This window comes from Syngnathoides biaculeatus, chromosome 18 (genome assembly GCF_019802595.1).
Source record: "Syngnathoides biaculeatus isolate LvHL_M chromosome 18, ASM1980259v1, whole genome shotgun sequence".
NCBI classification, from domain to species: domain Eukaryota; kingdom Metazoa; phylum Chordata; class Actinopteri; order Syngnathiformes; family Syngnathidae; genus Syngnathoides; species Syngnathoides biaculeatus.
The window spans coordinates 15236061-15255876 of record NC_084657.1 but is presented as its reverse complement, the minus strand read 5'-3'; the positions used below and the strand labels follow the sequence as shown (position 1 = coordinate 15255876).

General features: G+C 43.1%; 1 protein-coding gene across 4 annotated transcripts in view; it reads right to left on the bottom strand.

Moving 5' to 3' along the window:
• jade2 (jade family PHD finger 2) overlaps positions 1 to 19816 on the bottom strand; it is a 63512-nt gene that overhangs the window by 17645 nt on the left and 26051 nt on the right. For all 4 annotated transcript variants that reach the window (XM_061804048.1, XM_061804051.1, XM_061804050.1 and 1 more), the window contains 6 exons: positions 5071 to 5216; positions 4257 to 4468; positions 3943 to 4110; positions 2440 to 2556; positions 1421 to 1756; positions 1161 to 1325 (listed from right to left, as the gene is read on the bottom strand). In XM_061804048.1, the coding sequence (XP_061660032.1) occupies positions 1161 to 1325; positions 1421 to 1756; positions 2440 to 2556; positions 3943 to 4110; positions 4257 to 4468; positions 5071 to 5216 (1144 nt within the window). The remainder of the gene's footprint in view (positions 1 to 1160; positions 1326 to 1420; positions 1757 to 2439; positions 2557 to 3942; positions 4111 to 4256; positions 4469 to 5070; positions 5217 to 19816) is intronic.

The window sequence follows — 19816 nt, the reverse complement described above, 5'->3', positions numbered from 1 at the left end:
CACGGAGCAATTGGTTACACTGGCAGCACTTCAAAGACCTTGAGAAGTGGGGTGGGGGTGGGGGGTGTTAATCCAGGGCGACATTAGCCCCCAGAAATTTACACACACACGCACGCAACCACACAAACGCGGGTGCAAACGCACACACACGGATGGTGAATGGAAGGGATTTTTCAATTTACCAGTAAATCAGAATTGATTGAAAACCTCTCTTGGGGCAACACACACACACTAACAATGTAGACACAAGACATGACATGCAACACTTTCATCCTGACAGATGCTCTTCAGAGCAAAGACAAGTTAAATGATAGAGAGAAAAAAAGACGATAAACTGAATGAGCCGAATAGAAAACCTCGGCGGTAATGTTAGCTCTTGTGTCAAAAATCTAAAGTTGCTTTGCCTGGTCATTTGCTTTTTATATAAGTGATTTATTTTGTGAAAAAATGGGGGGAAATTGATTAAAACAGAAAATTGTGTATATGTAAGAAATTAAGGTTTAAGTTTGGAGGCTTATTTATTCTCCTATTTTATCTTTTTACAAAGTGAAATTAGCGTTGCTTGTCCTAGCTTGATGCTAACGCTAGCGGCGTTAGTTACGTTTTGCATGAATTGCTTTGTCACTTTTTCACACGCGCTAATTTGATCCATTGTGACTTGTTCCCTCGTGTTGTTTACGTATGGATTTTTTTTTTTCCCCCACGGACAGCCAAACCACCATCGCTTCGGCTCGTATTGACGGGATAAACGCAGCAAAAAAACATCGATAACGGGGGCCGGGGAGGCGAGTGGAGCTCGGGAGAGTTTGGTAGAGTGAGATCAGGGGGCCAGCCGTGAGTCAATAGTCTCTGACTAGCGGCTCACGTCGCCATGATGAACCCGAGAAGAGTTAATCTTCGCAATGGTGTGAAAGGAGAGACCGGAGAGCGCTTGTTTAGGTCCGAATGACTTCTGGAGAGCCATTGGGCACAATAAGCCTCACAATAAGAGGTAAGAAAACTTTTAAGATAGATAATGAAAATGTAAATCACCTCTTCTACAGTTCTTAAATCAGCTATTTCGTTGCCGTTTCAGCGGGATCTATCTGAAAAGCACACGCGGGTAATCCGTGACGCCGATCGTTCCGCTTTATGAGCCTCATTGTTGCCCCCCCACTCACCCTCTCCAAGTCTTGCCGGAGGTGTGTGAAAAGCTTGAGGCGTCGGTAGAGAACGTCCTGCTCCTGCTGGGCCAGGTTGTCCACCTCGTCCCGCTTCAGTGTTACCAGAGGCTGGTTGAAGTTGGCCTTCCTCTTCAGTTTCCAGAACTGGTACAGGAAGTCCACCTTGGGGAGGAGAGAATACAGTAGTACCTTTCAGTCCATGGCCAAGCTCATTACTTCCATTAGCGGATTCTCCGTGATTGTTATTCTCAAGGTACCTGTGTGAGGGGCAGCGCCATGTTCTCCGCCACCTCGCATGGGTCCACCAGTCGGTAGAACTCGTCCTCCAGCTCCTGTAGTTTCTGCTTCCTCTGGCTCACCTTGTCTCGTTCCAGCTGGTCCCGCTCGGCCCTGTCGGAAACCGAGTACGGTACCGATCTGGGCTCCGGGAGATCGGGCGTCCACTCGGGTCGGGCCGCCGCACCGCCGCTGTGCTCCAGGCAGAACGATTTGAAGCGGACCTCGTCGTTCTCGGCCAGGATGGTCCTCATCTCCAGACCGTGGTCGAAGGCGCACGTCACGTGGAAGGCCACAATACACGAGGGCATGGAACACTGTCGGGAGAAAAGAACCAGGAAAGAATCTTAAGGGGAGTGTCCTAGAAATTTACCATAATTTTCAGACGGTTTATGCGGTAATCTGCCTAATTTGTGCATTTTTTCTAACAACTGCAAGAGGGCACTCGAGCGGAAAAGGTAAGAATGAGACCGGTGGAATGTATGTGCCGAGGAAGTGAATTTTACCGGCCCTGTCAGCGCTGCGCTTGTGTTGTGCTAACGTGTTGCTGCTGCGTCACTGACGTGTCTCGGTGATATTTACCAGTAAGTTTTATTTTAAACGGCCCTGTTAGCATTAACGCTAGCACGGCGCTAGTGTTAGCACGAAGTCAGTAAGTCATCAAACGTCACCATCGGACTCCTTAGACATATAAAGACAAAAACTAAAATTCTTTGCAAGTTAGCATCATCAATCGGTTCGTTACACCCACAAACCCAATTCCAATGAAGTCGGGATGTTATGTTCAACATAGATTTAAAAAAAAAAAAAAAAAAACGGAATATTTTGCAAATCATGTTCAACCTATATTCAATTGAATACGCTACTTCAAACCGCCATGCCAGACTTTTTGTGTCTTTTCAGGCATGGCAGACTGAGACCTTTTCGTCGGCGTACTCATGACACAAACGCCGACCAAATTTCACACAGCTAGGAAAAACGTCTGCCACCAACTCAGTACCTGTATGCACGTTCCCGTGTGCTCTCGACACAGGCTGCAGGACAAAGCCCATCGGCTGGCCGGGATGTGGGACACCTTGGTGATGGGCTCCATCTTCTCCGGACAGCCGATGCTCACCTGGGAAAAAACATTTGGAGCATTTGAAACACAAAAACGGCACTTTTTATGTTGCCATAAGACGACAATGCTGTTTTTTTTCCTCCCTGTTTGTTGCTGTGCTGATCCATGACATGTTACCAGTACCATGACGAATTGATCTGTCTGCGAATTGACCCTGATGTGTCACACGCATATGCACACAAGTGCAGAGGCTGCTTTATGTGTCTTTTCCCAGCAGGAAAACAGTTAAAACCTCATTAAAATTGCATTGATGGAGATGTTAGCCTAGCTTGTGTGTGTGTTTAAATGTATGCACGTGCGTGTATAAATGAGACTGGCTGACACATACACTAGCACACTCGCACACACAGGCACTCTATTTCTTTCTCTCTCTCTCTCTCTCTCTCTCTCTCTCTCCCAGACCCATCCAGACACATAAGTGGGTCAAATTCTACTAGTCAGACATGAGATGCCCATGTGTGTGCGTGAGTCGTGGGTGTGCATTTGTGAGGAAACATTGACATGTAAAGATGTAAAGCAGAGCTAATTTGTTTATATAGGGCAATTCATACGCAAAGTAACTCATTGTGATTTACATGATTAAAAGCATTTGAATACCAAAAAAAACCCAACATTTAAAATGGGGAAAAAACAATAAACAATGAAATCTGTGTATATTTAGATGATATGCGGATCACGGCCAAACCACCTCCTCGCCCGATCCACCTCGGCGTGGCGGTGATAAAAAAAACGACGTCGCCCACGAGCGACGACGACGCCGCGGCCAAACCGCCTCCCCGTCCGATCCATTTCAAGGGAAGTGCCGGCTCGGCCATGTCGACAAGGCCGGTGGCGATCCACAAGGCCTGCGGAGGCCGTCCTTTAGCGGCTGCTCCACGGTAGCCTTCCGATGCGCACATCGACACATTTAGCTTCCCTGATTTACGGATTACGCCCATCCCACTCCCCCAACTATTGTTTTTTTTTTTAGTAGCTGTATCCACACCTACCTGTAATTTGGAACCCACAAAGGTCTCGTCCTTTGCACCTGTGCAATCCATTTTTCACGACAAACCGGGTTTTTTGGAAAAGTATGAATAACAAATCCATTCTCCCTAGTGTTCTAGCAATATCCAACAATTTAATGAGCCGGCATTTTGGCAAACACGAAGGAACAACGAGCTACCTTCCTGCAGGTAAATCTAATAGAGGCATACGAGCCCGCCTGAGGGCGCTACTGCCCTGTACGTCACTTCCTGCTTCTTCTCGAAAACAAATCCCTCGAGAAGATTTTCATGGCGGGAGTTACAAAAAGCCATATACGTCAAAATCATGTTTTGTGGTGAAAAAACACATGGGTTTCTATTTTACACAGGTTATTATAGTAGTAGCAGCAAGCCTCACCTCGGGGATCCATAAGGCACAGCTGACGTGGACCCACTTGGTTCCACTGCGGGTGGGCTTGAGGGCACCGCCCCGCTTGGGGCACAGCAGACACTTGGGCTGCACACCCAGGGCACACGTCCGGCAAAGCCAGTTGCCCTGCGGGACCTTCACAATGCCGTAGCAGGCCTGCAAAACATAGGTGGGGGTTAGCCAGCTAAACTAACGAGGCCAACTACTGGACATGCTCCCCGTTGTAACGGTTATATATCGTAGACAACAACAGTAGCCAAGAAACTAGGACCGCCAACAAAAACAAGTTGAAAAAGTGGAACCTGGTGGACGCAGACGTTGCACTTGTCGCAGAAGACCATCTCGTTGCCGTCCTCGCCTTCGGGCGAGCGGCAGACGTCACAGACCACATCCTCGTCGTACTCGATGCCCAGGCCTTCTTCTGCCTCGATGGCCTGCTGCATTTTCTCTTCGCACAGACGCTCCAGCTCCACCAGGACGCACTCCATGGTCAGCTCATCCAGCTCAGGGAGCGCTGGCGAGAGTTGGTGGGGGAGGTAAGGGGCTAACGCTCGCTAGTAAAGTAATTTCCGGCCTACAGAGCGCACCTGGTTATAAGCCTCGCCCAGTACATTTGTAAAGGAAATACCATTTGGTACATACATACGCCGCAGCTGTGTAAAAGCCGCAAGTGCCCACATTGAAACATGAGATATTTACAATGAGCTAACACTAGCGAAGTGCTAACCACGCTAACCGCTAGTGACACACGTGTACACAAAAAGCAAAATATCTGTGTTAACGCACACACCGTTGAGTTAGAGAGTGACAGGCAGACAATATGGGGGAATAAAAGGGGGATGGGGCGATAGCGCAGTGCTAACACTAGCACAGCGCTAACGGGGCCGTTTAAAAAAAAAAAAAAAAAAAACATACCGGCAAAAGTCACTTCCTTGACATATATTCCATCGGTCTCACTCTTATCTTTTAGCTCGAGTGCCCCTTGCGGCCGTTAGAAAAAATGCAAAAATCAGCCACATCACCGCATTAGCCGCGGGGTTGGAAGCGTGGGAAAAAAGTCGCGGCTTATAGGCCGGAAATTACGGTAGTTAAAGGCAACTGCTAACCAACACTCACCCATCTGCACAAACTCCAGGTTGACGAGTTCCAGCCAGGCCACGTCCGTGTCGTCCAGGTCGTAGCAGCTGTACACTTGGCCGGGGAGAGGTCGGGAGTCCGCGTCGCCCTCATTGGACGTCTTGCCCGTCGACACCGGCAGTAACCTGGACAAAAAAAAAAAAAAAAAAAAAAAAAAGATAAAGGGTTCAAATGGCTGGTCCAAACCTTGGGCGCAAGTGGAGAAAAACTGTAGGACGTAGCATTTAAATTCGCTGCTGGGAAAAGGCCAAAATGACTAAAATGGCTGCTTTAAACCTAAATGGCAGACTTGTTGTGTATTTTGGGCACGGCTTCGTCAGAATCGTTAGTGGGTTGAGTCGTGATTGACGTGCCAACAAAATTGCATGTTGCTGAGTGGAACTGGCTTTAGGGAATGGATTATCAAAAATGTTGGGTACTGCCATGCTGTATTATCGTTTCGTGTCATCCATCTTTCGAGTATAGAAGATTCAAATTTGGCAGCAATCTGATTTAATTTCTAGGACAATTTTACCTTTGAAGAAATGGTGGAAGTTCCTAAAATGGACGATCTGAATAAAAATGGCAACAAAAAAAATGTTGGGCTTTCTGTGTCTTTTTAGGAAAGGCTTCTTTAGACTTTTTTTTTGTGGTCTGTAAAATGGACAAGTTTTATGTTGCTTAACAAAACTGCTTTTAGGGGTTGAATTTTCATAACTCCACAAGGCACAACTGAGGTCATTTTGCAGTTTTTTTGATGACGGGAACACCCTCAGAAGTGCCATTTATTTGGCTTTAAAATGATAACGAAACAACGTCAAGATGAGTGTGTCGAAGTGAGGGATCGTTGCGGGGCGGGGGCAGTAGTTCCTCTAGGCACTGTCTGCTCTGCAACGCTTCCAGACTGAAACGTCTCCACAGTCTACAAGAGCGGGAAATGGGGTCAGGAACTCTGCGTGACCCAGTGGGAGCCGCGAGCCCACGACTGACAGTAAAGTCACGTGACGTAACAAACGCAACAGACACGAAGTGCAGAAAACGCAGACAATAAATCGGACGCGTCGAGCAGCCTTTTATCTCGTGGGGGCTGTTGACACATAGTAAACTGTCAACATATTAAGAAGAAATAAAGTGTTAAAACAAAAATTCAAAAGCACACAGAGAATATTTTCTGCTGCATAAAATTCATATTCCATATTTAACTTTATGAAATTAGTTGGACACAAATTTTTCTCATGGTCCATCAAGGGAATAATTAATTGGTTAAACATCCATAAAGAAATAACAACAACATCATAGCTTTAATCTACCAAATTACATGTCGCTAAGTGAAATAGTCTTTGGTGGCTGATTTAAATTATGATTTTTTTTAAGTGTTTCATGAAAGCTGCCTGGATGGAAACAGGCAAAATTAGGGCACATGGACACTAGGAACCAAAATGGTTGGCTTGCTGTGTCTTTTCAGCCACGCCGTCTTAAAAACTTTTTTTGTGGGTCTACGCCACTGATGTAAAAAAAAAAAAAAAAAAAAGACTGGATGGCTCATTGGCCACCAAAACTGAAGTCGCCATCCGCCATCTTGATACTCCCAAAACAACCATGCCGACCTGTGGGTTAATCGCCAGTTTTGTAGCTGTGAGAAAACATTCCACAGGCAAGTTAGAAAAATTTAGTTTGAGACTGTTAAAGTTTGTTTGTAAAGGTTTTATTTTGAAATTTTTTAATGATCTTAATTCACTTGAACAAAGTTTTATTTACGGTTGTTGTTCACTGTTCACTCTCTGCTTCGCCTTTATAAGCCGACGGTTTTTCACAACGAAGCGATGTCAATATTTTCCCAAACTTCATCAGTGGATAAGCAAAAATACACATTTTCTGTGAAATTTTTGATGGATTTCATGATACACAACTCTGCAAATTGAATTTTTCAAATGCGAGGGAACAAGTTTAAATTTTCTACCTGAAATAGGACGTCGTGGAGATAACAAATGAACAATGCGTTTAGCATTGCGAGTCCTTATTTCCAAAAATATATCTGACTGATTGAACGTAAAATGTAATGTTTTTATGACAAAAATGCTGAGTTTTTTGCTCTGTTATGATGATAGTGCTTTACAGCGAATTTTGGGAAAAGCGAACATGTCACAGAAATCAGGCCCTAGGTAATATGCAAGGTTTCTTGCTAGTCACGGTGTTCAATGTCTTTCCTTTGCACTTAGCCTTTTTGTCTTAACAAGTCGAATTAAAAATCCTTCATGTTACCAGAACTCAAAAAATCTCAAGCCCACACAACGTTTTAATTCTACATGCCAAACTTTGAGGAAAAAAAAACCCCCGTAAACCATGTCCTACACATGTTTTGGGAGTACGAAGATGGCGGCCAACTGGCTTCAACCAATCGACATACCGCTCGATGTGTATGCGCGATCCACCCTTTTGTTTTTTGTTTTTTTAGATCAGTGGTTTACGCACAAGACATTTCCACCTAATTCCTAAAACAGTCTTCTGGGGCCGAATAATGTTTACCCCGGATTCAGCACGTTTTTTTCCCCCAGCTCTGACAGTAATAGAGACCTTTTGTAGAATTTTCCACAAAATTTACGTCAAGCACATGAAGTTACCTTGTGTATTAAGTGTGCGTTTGTTTTGCTAACCGCCCCCCAAATCATTTGGTCCAATGACTCCCCGTATTAAAACACGCTTTCTACAGCTTCCTTCGTTATCTAAAATAAAACAGATTGCTCTGATCTATTTCAGTCCAGGATCGTAATTAAATAACACTGCAAATGGACACCTCACTCTAGGTGCGCACACACACACACACACAGACACTGAGATGAGAGAATGGTCTGTTATGTAAGGTGCAAAGCTGCTCGAGTGTCTTATTTCATCAGTGCGCTATTGTGTGCGTTTGTGTTCTTTTATAAGACGTTTAACAGTGGCGCGTCCGCTAGAAATGTGAGGCTTTCTAGCTAATGTCACTTTCATTGCTTCCATGACTCACCTCCTACATAATCTTCACCATGGCCACGCTTTTAGTGTATGCACACACACACACATTTCATAAAAAAAAGGTATTTCTATTGTGCAAATTGGTGGTAGTCATGGACGACTGGCTTGGACCTTTGTCCGCAATTAAATTGTTTCAGTTATTTGATGAATTGTTAATTGTAAAATAACATATTGTGTGGTTGCATGTGTCTGCCGCAGATGTTATTTTTACTCTTTGGATTGGATGGAGGCGGCATGGTGGGCTCGGCTGCAAAGCGTCGGACTCACGGTTCTGCGGTCCGGGGTTCGATCCCGGACCCAACCTGTGTGGACTTTGTATGTTCATACTGTACGTAAAGTCACAATGGATCAAATTAGTGTGTGTGTGTGTAAAAAGTGACAAAGCAATTCATGCAAAACGTGACTAACGGCGCTAACGTTAGCATCAAGCTAGGACAAGCAACGCTAGTTTCACATTGCAACTGGATGAAATGGGAGAATAAATAAGCCTCAAAACAATCTTAGTTTCTTACATATATCCAATTTTGGCGGCATGGTGGCTCAGCTGGTAAAGCGTTGCCCTCACAGTTCTGAGGTCCAGGGTTCGATCCCGGCCCCGCCTGTGTGGAGTTTGCATGTTCTCCCCGTGCCTACGTGGGTTTCCTCACGCCTCCGCCATCCCAAAAACATGCAACATTAATTGGACACTCTAAATTGCCCCTAGGTGTGATTGTGAGTGTGGCTGTTTGCGATTGGCTGGCGGCCAGTTCGGGGTGTACCCGCCTCCTGCCCAATGACAGCTGGAATAGTCTCCAGCACGCCCGCGACCCTCGTGAGGATAAGCAGCAAAGAAAATGGACGGATGTATTATTTCTACTGCGATTGACTGCCAACCAACAACGACTACTGACAATTTCTATTGTGCATGGCGGGAGTTATGATGAACTAGCGAGAGATGATTAACTAGCGAGAGATCCAAGATCCCTTTTTTTTTTTTTAATTTTTTATTTTTAACTTCATTGTAAAACAATCATCCTTTCAACTTGAAAGTGTTGACATAAGAGACGTTTTTCCAGTGTGGGCTGAGCTCGTTCGACTCTCGGGATGCTTTAGACACACACACACAAGCTTGTGAAGAGTGATGAAGTCTCAGATTAAAAAAAAAAAAAAAAAAATCTATGTAACAGTAAGAGTTAAATATAACAAAATGGGAATAACATTAGGGTAAAAAAAAAAAAAAAAGAAAATTTTGCACCTCCAGTAAAGCAGAAGCCGCAAAAAGCTCTTTTATGTGTTTTTATTAATTTATAGCTTCATTCAAAGTGCAGCGCAAACACACAATGGAGCAAATAACAACCTTGCCTGCCAGTAAATCACACAGTGAAAAAAAATGTATGGTAAGAAAAAGAGCAATTAGAAGAAGGCAGCGGCAAACGCAGACGTGGCTTCAGAGGAAAGGCATGCACAGAAACCGAGGAGAAAAAAAATGGAAAAACAACAAAAAGACAAAACAGAAAAAAAAAAAAAAAAAAATCAGCCAGACAACTACAGCGGGCCAACTCAATGTTTTGTTCTTTATTCTTGCATGAGAATTATTCAAGATTTATATTTGGGGGATTCATAGTTTGGTGATTTGAAATCGGTGAACGTGTGCATCGAAGCCGAGTTTCAGCTCGGAAATGGTGTGACAATAAAGAACATAGCGAAAAAAATGTAGTAATGTCTTTTATTTTTGTAATCTCATAGTACTTTTTTTTTTCCATTTTAGAATTTCATTCAACATTTTTACAAAAATATATTTTGTGATACTGCAATATATTTTCGAGTATTATATTATAGATTGTGTAATATTATGATATATATAGTATGTTCTATTCTTTTATCACCAACGTTTTTCCCCGTGTTATGAAAAAGTAATTGCCAGCAAAAAAAATGTGGACATGCTATGATAATACAGTTGTAACATTGGGAAATTTCCGTTGTGATATTACAAGAAAAATTTGTCAGTGCTCCAAAAATTGTTATATTTTATATTAAGAGAAAATATATTATATTAAAAATAATTAAATAATAATTAAAAATATATTTATATTAAAAGAAAAGTCCTAATGTTCAATAAATAAGGTAATAATGTGGAAAATTAAATTGAAATAACTTGTGAAAAAGTGACATGACAAGAACATAGTTGCATAAATATGGGAATATCATTATTATATAATATGATATAAGAAGTGTATATATATATATATATATATATATATATATATATATATATATATATATATATACACACACACATATATATATAAACAGGCTATGGGGAAAAAGATGGGAATAAAGTTGCAATGTTATAAGAATGAAGAAATTGTGATTAAATGTCATAAATGTGTGTGCGTGTGTGTGCACGTGAGTGCATGTGTAACAATGTCATTCTTGGAATAGTTTTCTGCAACAGCCTGAGTGAGAAAACTGCGATTCCCTTTTCTTCACCATAATCCCCCCTTTATGCCCAAACCTTTCACACCACCACAATCTCCCTGGATGTGTGTGTGTACCAACAGCCCTCAACTCCATCCTCTGCTGCCACACCAGCATGCAGACTCAAGCAGACTAAATTGCAGTATGGCACATACACTGTACAGTACACTGTATGTTGCTGTACAGTATTCTGTATATGAGTGGCTCAAGCATGAAATGGAAACATTTCAAAATGCAGTACTCGCCCTGCAGTACATCCAGCGGCGGTAAGAAACAGCGACGAGGACATTTGGTGAGTATCGTTAGTTATATTCAGATTTGATTTACATAATATTTCAACTTCAATTATGTAAAATAAAGACTTTTTTGCTCTCATAAATATTCTAACTTTAATCTCAGAAAAACGGAGGAAATATGTTTGTAATATTCTGACTGGTATTACATAAAAATGAGTACTTCCAATTTTCATAAAAATTGTAACCTCTCGTGGTTTAAAAAAAAAATATTTACATCTTTAGTTCTGTTATGATATTAATATTATTGAAATGAAGTCATAGTAATCTCTTAATTTTTTTTTTTTTTCAGAAAAAAAGATTTTGAGAATGGATAACCCTCCTTCTTATTCAAACCTAATTGTCATAAAAAATATGATTATGCATTTATAAGATTCTAACTTTATTTCCATCAAATTACGACTTAATTTTCATGAAAAAAAAAGCCATTTATTTTCTTCCTCAACCATAGTGTTTTCGCGAAAAATGACAATTTGTCACTAAGACACCGACGTCAGTTCCTAATTTTCCATCCATCCATTTTCCGTACAGCTTATCCTCACTCGGGTAGCGGGCACGCTGGCGCCTATCCTAGGAGACTTTGGGTCAGAGCCACCTTAAAATGGTACAAGGGCACATAAACCAACAACCATTCAGACTCACATGCACACCTACGGGCAATTTAAAATCTTCAATTAACCTACCAGGCGTGTTTTTGGAATGTGGGAGGAAACCGGAGCACCTGGAGAAAACTCACCCAGGCACGGGGGGAACACCGCACCGTTAAGGCCGGATTTGAACCCGGATCCTCAGAACTGTGAAACAGATGGGATAACCAGTTGCGCACTGGGCAGCTTTACTTCCCAATATTAAGACTTGAATTCAATAAAATTGGCCATTTTTGTCTTGTTTAATTACAACTTTGCTTTGTAGCTTTGTATTTTTTTCTCAAGTTAAATTTTGTTGCATTAGAATTTGAAGATTATCACTGACAAAACGTGACTATTTACTTATATTGTGACATCATTTGCACAATATTTCAACTTCAGTTTCGTAACCCCCCCCATTACCTAAATTTACATCTTGTAATATTGTGACTTCAATTTTGTAAAATGGGGATTTTTTTTTTTTTGCTCTTAACATAAAAAATGTATTCTTCAAAAATGACTGATTTTTTATTTTATTTTTTTTAATATTTAGACTTCAGCTTTGTAATGTTTGAATTTAGAGTAAGCTGCCATTTTGTGTGCTTTAGATGCCAGTACAGTGAGCTCGTTGTCATGGATATGAGTGCGACTTATTAACGCCGCTACCCTAGAGGAGCTGCAGCCTGTGCAAATAATGTTTGACAAAAGGGGCGAGGAGGAAAACCAAAAGGGGGGAGGAGGAGAGAGGATCGGTGGAGGGAGAACGCGGGCACCGTTTGGGCAAACGAGGCCGGCGGGAATGTTTTCATTCATATCTTTCGCTCGGCTAGTCGAGGAATGAGACGCGGTGGGAGGAGTGGGCTATTGTACTGCGGTGTCCGGAGATTAAGCCGCAGCAACAGGGATAAGATCCTGTGTCAGAGAAAAGTGGGCAAATGCAGCCAAATGGAGACTACGGAGTGTTGCAGCATTTGGACAGGGGTAAGGTGAGAGCTCACATATCTGCAGCCAAGTGACGCATCATGAGCTATGACACAGTTATAGAGTAAGTACGACAAAAGATCCAAAAGCAAGAGTAAGGCAAACTGCAGCAAAGTGGAGACTAAGGGCAGGAAAGTACCGCTTTTATAGTGTAATAGCGATATGTAGAGCGCTAACATACTTGAGCGGATACCACAGGTGACTGCAGCCAAGTGGAGCCACTGGAGTGCAATTGAGAGAAGTGCTCAGAGAGCAACAGAGTAAGTTTTGTACCCAAGAGGAGAGTAACAGCCGCTGCAGCAAAGTGGAGACTGCGGAGTACAATTGTCAAATCTGGCGGTTAATTCAGAGCAACAAGAAAACCTAACATACGCGAGAAGAGAATAGTGCACGGTCCAGAACTAAGATAACACACACAAGGGAAGACTGAGGGCCAGTGCAGCGAACTGGAGACTGTGGAATTTAACAGTGCTGCATACAAGCTAAGCTAACATATCCAACAGGGGACCTCTGAGCCGTTCCCTCAAAGTGGGAAAAAAAAAAAAAAAAAAGGGAGAGAAGGTTGGAACCCACAAGAGCAAAGCGGGAACAAGCAATACGGTAAGCAAAAAAATATCCAAAAGGGACACGAGGTTATCGTTAGCATGTGACAATATTTTCATCATTCCTTGCCCTCTATCATCAAACGATACAATATTCGAGTCGAGTGTGTTTACATGAGTGTGCGTGCAGGCGTGCATGTCAAAGACCCCGAGAGAGAGACGGAGACCCCACAATTCCAGGTAATCAGACACACTTTTTAGTCGGAATGATGTCACCACACCCTTGTAGGTGTGTGTGTGTGTGTGTGTGTGTGCGCGTAAATTGCTTTTATGGCCCATTGTGGGAAGAGTATGAGTCATACCTTTGTCCAGGAAGCAATACAATATGTATGTGTACACCACGGAGCATAGATGCGATGACGCACACGTTTCATCGCAAACACTTCAAAGCCGATGCCGTCACCTGAATGCAAACACGGAACCGGTCAACAAAGACCCCCTGTGCGAAGGTTAGAAGCCGCATTAGCAGGAAGCACACACAGTGAAGAAGAGGAGGTTACTTTGTCGTTAGCATTGCTTTTAGCACGGGGCTTAAAGTCTACATCAGGGGTGCTCAATGCTTCGATCGCGATCGGCAGTTCCGGTCGATTGGGGGACGGCACAGAACTTTCTCGCCGCACTCTCTTTTTCCTAGCTTACCTTACTTCCCCCCGGTCTTAAAGATGTAGACTCCTGATTACAAATGTTACAGTACTTACTCAACCCATCAATGTGTTTTATAATGACCGCGTCCACCACCGCTGCTTTAGTTAGCAACGCAGTCTGGGCAACGTAGAGCAAAGATGAGCTAGACGTGCTGCTTATGTTTGCTTTCAATATTCATGGAAGAATGCTGTTGTTTTAAGATGCAATGACTGCCGGGAGTATGTGAATAATGGAAGAAAAAGGGGATGAAACTGGATGAGTAAAAAAAATTCTGGTCTGAAGCCAAAGTAGAAAGTACAGGATGAGATGGTGTACAATGTTAAAATTCTACCTTGGCATGGCCTGATCCAAGATGAAAACGCAGACAATACAGTGCACAAAAAGCTAATTCCGTATTTCAAATATAGGAGGCAACATAACATTAACTTTAAAACGGTTTGGGAGCATCATCATCCTCCCCGCCCCCGTCGTCGGTAGCTACCGAGAGGCTGGCTGCTTGAAAAGTAGATCTTGGGGTAAAAAAAAAAATAAGTCTGGGCACCCCTTATCTACATACGGCAGAAATGCTTTAACAGGGAACACTATAAGGGCTATAGCAGTAAAGCGGAGACAGTGGAGTATAGTATTCAAATCTCCAGACGTAAGATAATATATTCAATGTGAGATTAAGGGCCAGTGAGGCCAAGAGGAAACTCTGGATCAAAAAACTTAACCATCCAGGGCTAAGATAACAAACCTGAGGGGACACAAGGGTAAACTGCATCAAAGTGAAGACTGTGGCATATAACGGGGAAGTATTAAAAGCTAATGTAGCCAAGGGCAGACTGAAGTGAATGCTCCACATGAAAATGTCAGACTTCCCGGAAATAGCAAACCATATTTTGCATATTTGTACATCTCTGCATATGTTCTGCAACGCATTTTTTGTTGTGTTCACTTATGTGTCAACGGGATGTGGTAAGAACCACAAACAAAGGTGGAGATTGCATCAAAAGCATGAAAAAAAAAAAAAAAAATTCTGGCCACGCAATGTTCTGCCGCCACTACCCACAAGCGGGTTTGTCTCCGGAGAATCGGTGGCTTCCTTCTGTGCTGCTGACTTGGCGAACATCCTCAAAAGATGAAGAAGAAGAAGAAGAAGAAGAAAAAAGTGTCTGCTAACAACCTTTAGCGAGCTTTCATTCTCCTTCTTTTGAAGGACGCGTTTGGAAAATCTGTTTGTTAGTCAGTCTCGGGAGAGAACGGGATGTTTCCGTGGTTTACAACGTTCTCATGACAGTTGTCCTTTGAGCTAAAATCAATTGAAAAAAAGAAAAAAAAATACCCCACTTACCTCTAGTGATTTGCGGCAGAATGTATTTTTTCCCCAATTTTTTCACCCCTTAATACCGCGAAAGAGGTTGTTGCAGCCATATCCCTGGCACTATTCGAAGCAATCTCCATTTAGCGTATAACAATATTGATTTTAATCACAGAATAGTCCTTCCCTTATTTTATGTAATAAAAAAAACTTCATTCAATGTATGTATTCCATGTTGCTACTTTTTCCAAAAACACACGTTTTGCACTCAGCACGAGGTTGATTTCATGTCACTAAATCGCCTGGCACCCCTCCTCAATCCCTGGCACCACAACAACCCATCAGAAGAAAAAAAAAAAAAATTAACGACCCTCAAGTGGGGAGCGACGTTAATATTTGTCCAAGAAGAGCATTTCCCAAATCTTTAATGCCACGCAGCCCATTCGACATCCATTGTCAGGTTTGAAACACACACACACAAAAATAAGCCTCATGTCGCTACCTGATTTGCCTTCGAAACCTTTTGAGGCTCAAAAGAAGCCCGTCTGGCAACGAGCTTTCATTTTTTTTTTTTTTTTTTTTTTTTTTGCGCTCCCAACATGCTATTAGTTGGTCGGTGATGAGCTCACAAACGTAGCCTTGCGGTCCTCTTTGGCTCTCAAAGCTGCACTTGGACTTGAACGCTCAGACCGGCCAAGAGGCAAGCAAATCAAAAGGGAAGTAGACCTGCTGACCCTGCAGAACAAAGCATCGAGGAGGACTGGCCGGCCTCACCAGTGTTTTATAAACTTTGCCCCTCATCCTAGCGGAGACTCTTCCGTCACATAAGACACCAGACACCTTCCGCCAAATGTTCCACCCCCCTTGGGCCCGTTTCTTCACTTCCTTACCAGACTCTCCATTACTCTGTTTTGTTGACCCCAAATATTTGAAGTTGTCCAACCTCGCTATCTCTTCACTCTTCGTCCTCCACCCCTCACATTCACGCAGATATATTCTGCTTTACTTCGACTAATCTTCATTCCTCTCCTTTCCAGTGCTCCATCTTTCTATTTGTTCCTCCGCCTGTTCGCTGCTTTCACTACAAAGCCTATCCATTACCACCGCAAACAGGAAGGGGCTCAGCGCGGATCCCTGATGCAGTCCCACCTCCACCTTAAATTCTTATGACACACCAAAGCTAGATCTCACCTCTGTTCTGCTGTCCTCGTACATGTCCTGTACTATTCTAACATATTTCTCCGCCACACCGGACTTGCGCATGCAGTACCACAGTTCCTCTCTTGGTACTCTGTCATGGGCTTTCTCTAGGTCTACAAAGACACAATGTAGCTCCTTCTGACCTTCTCTGTACTTTTCCACGAGCATCCTCAAACCAAATAATGCGTCTGTGGTACTCTTTCTAGGCATGAAACCATTTTGTTGACCTTTGTGTAGCCTCCACTACTCTTTCCCATAACTTCCTTGTGTGGCTCATCATCTTTATTCCGCTGTAGTTTCCGCAGTTCTGAACATCGCCTTTGTTCTCTAAAAATGGGGACTAGCACACTTTTCCTCCATTCTTCTTCAACCCCAAAATACAGAACGATTAACACATCAATTTTATTCCATTTCTCTCAACGACCGATCCATTTAACCGCTCATCAAGCCTTCCATCCAACTCGTACACCCACCAATCAATCCATCCGTCCTATTATCCCATCTGTGCAGGATGAATCAATTTCATCCATCGAAGCAAACATTCACCAATCTACCTGTCCTATCCATCCATCTGTCCATTAATCCACCCATCTGTCTGTCTGTCCACCAATTTATCCAACTATTCTACGATTCATCCAACTCATATTGACCCCACAGATCAATCACAAGTCCTGCTGTCACTCATCTAATCAATCTAACGTCCACGCATCCACCAAAACACTCAGCAGTTATTGACGGGCCACCTACTCATTCAAACAGTCCAGGATCCGACCCGAGTCTGAAACCTACACCTACTGATCCAGCCACCCATCCAATCAGTCCATAAAGTGCACCCTGAATTATTTGAGTTGACCACCGACACTCAGAAGTATCTGCATGATTTACTAAAATGTCAAACATCTCTAAAATTCCTGAAAATATTTGGAGATGCAAGCAGGTCAAAGACCGCTTCATTAATCCCATCGAAGATCCTCTACTCGCCTGCCGTTAAAAGGACGACCACGAATCCTCATCCCGGGGCAGAAGACATTGCCCTTCTCCCATTGGACGACATCCAACCAATCAAACCAGCCAGTTGGAGCGCGCCGGCCGGCTGGCCGACCTCAACAGAATGACAAGCGAAGCTGGATCTGTGGACCGTGCTGGCTTCCAAGGAGTGAGTCAGACTCCCAGCTAAACCCATTCACCTTTTTTGTCAGACAGAACCAAACTCAAATAACGTGGAGATGAGTCCCAAGTTTTAGAGGCTGATGAATCCTAATCAGCTGTCCTTCCCCAGCGGTCATTTGGCACCGTGCTCTGGTTTTTCGGGAATGACTCGTCTACCTTGATAAATGAATGCGCTTTTCCCGAATAAACTCACAAGGAAAATAAGGCAATTCTACCATGAATTTTAATCCATCCATTTTCTTAGCCGCTTATCCTCACGAGGGTCGCGCGAGTACTAGAACCTATCCCAGCTGTCAACGGCAAGGAGCCGGGGTACACCCTGAACTGGCTGCCAGCCAATCACAGGGCACATGGAGACAGACAACAACCGCCCACAAGCACACCTTGGGACAATTTACAGTGTCCAATTAATGTCGCATGTTTTTGGGATGTGGGAGGAAACCGGAGCACCCAAGGAAAACCCACGCAGGCGAAACCGGGATCGAATCTGGGTCCTCAGAAATGTGAGACCGACACTTTCCTGATGATCCACCGTGCCGCCCTTCAATCAAGTCGTCAGGCAAATTTTTTTTACATAACGCAGTTTTCTCTCTTCCTAGTAGGAGTGAATACAGAAGTGCTCACCAGTCGGACATTATTATTAATATTCTATTATTATCTATTATCTAACATATCTATTATTCAAACGTCTGTCAAAAAAAATTCATTGTAAAAGTACCTCCCCTCCTCTCACATTTTTATTCATCTACCCATCCATTTTTTATTTTATATTTGAAATGTTACATATTTTTTTAAATTAAATATAAACATTTTGATCTATAAATGCTACTGACCAAAAAAAAAAAAAATGCACATTTTTGGGAGGAAATTGACATACTTGCAGAAAAACTACACAGTCATAACTCCAGACAGGTCGGGCTGGGATTTGAACCCCGGTCCTCAGAACTGTGATGCTGACAGGCTAACCAGTTGCGCTGCCCTGTTTAATTCTATTTAATTTTGTCATTGCTGTATGATTTTATAAAACTGTGTACAAGCTTTTTTTTTTTTTTAATAAAAACATCACATTAACTTATCCATTTTGGACTTGCCTTTGTCCGTGAGTTATTTGTCAGCATGTTCCTGCCTTTCGGGAAAGACTTGCCTGAGTTGATAAATGAATGCCCCCCCCCCTTAATGATGTCGGGAAGAAAGCGAGGCAGTTCCGCCGGTTCACGACCCCGTTCCTGTGGTTTTTGTAGCGACCGATCTACGTGTTTATACACCGCATCTCATGTCTTTTGTGGTGTTGTGCGAACTGGGATCGATCCATCCCTAACTTTTTTTTTGGGGGGGGAGATGTTAGCCATCCCCCGACGTGCGGCATTCTTTCCTCCTTGCTTCAAAGTGAAAGGAAAAACCACAAGTGGAAGATGCCCCGGGCCGTGAACTCCGGGATGTTTTATGGCCTTCAGCTTTGGGCACGCGATTACACAGCAAGCCAAAAACCAAATCATATGATGGAAAACCCAGAAAAAAAAACCTTTGTGTCAAAACAGGAAGTGGCCAATGACTAATACTGAACAGATAAAGGGTATTACATGATTCGACGTTATTTATCGATAGTTTCATCACTTTTGTGTAAAATGACAAATTTGTTTCTTGGAAAAATATTGTGACAAGTTTATCACTCCAATCGGGTACAGCGACCGTATTTTCCACACTATAAGGCGCCCCACATTACAAGGCGCACCTTCAATGAGAGGCTTATTTTAAAACGTTTTTTTTTTTCATACATAAGGCGCACCGCATTATAAGGCGCATAGAATACACGCTACAGTAGAGGCTGGGGTTACGTGATGCATCCATTAGACGGAGCTGCACTCAAGGCTCAATGTTGACCCATATATAAGGCGCACCTGATTATAAGGCGCACCGTCGACTTTAGAGAAAATTAAAAGATTTTAAGGTGCGCCTTATAGTGCGGAAAATACGGTACTTTTTTTTAACGAATATATTCTCAGATTGTAACCATCCATCAATTTTCTAAGCTGCTTATCCTCACGATGGTTGCGGGGTTGAAATATTGAGCAAATATTGTCACAATATTATAAGTAAATAGTCACATTTTTTTCTGTGATAATCTTCAAATTTTCCATCCATCCGTTTTGTTAGCTGCTTATCCTCACAAGGGTCGCGGAGAGTGCTGGAGCCTATCCCGGCTGTCGACGGGCAGGGGGCGGGGTACACCCTGAAATAGTCGCCAGTCAATCGCAGGGCACACGAAGATAGGCAAATTGCACCTAGGGGCAATTTAGAGTGTCCAATAAATGTACGTTTTTTGGGATGTGGGAGGAAACCGGAGTGCCCGGAGAAAACCCACGCATGCACGGGGAGAACATACAAACGCCACACAGGCGGGTCCGGGATTGAACCCGGGTCCTCAGAACTGTGAGGCCAACGCAGCCACCATACCTCCCA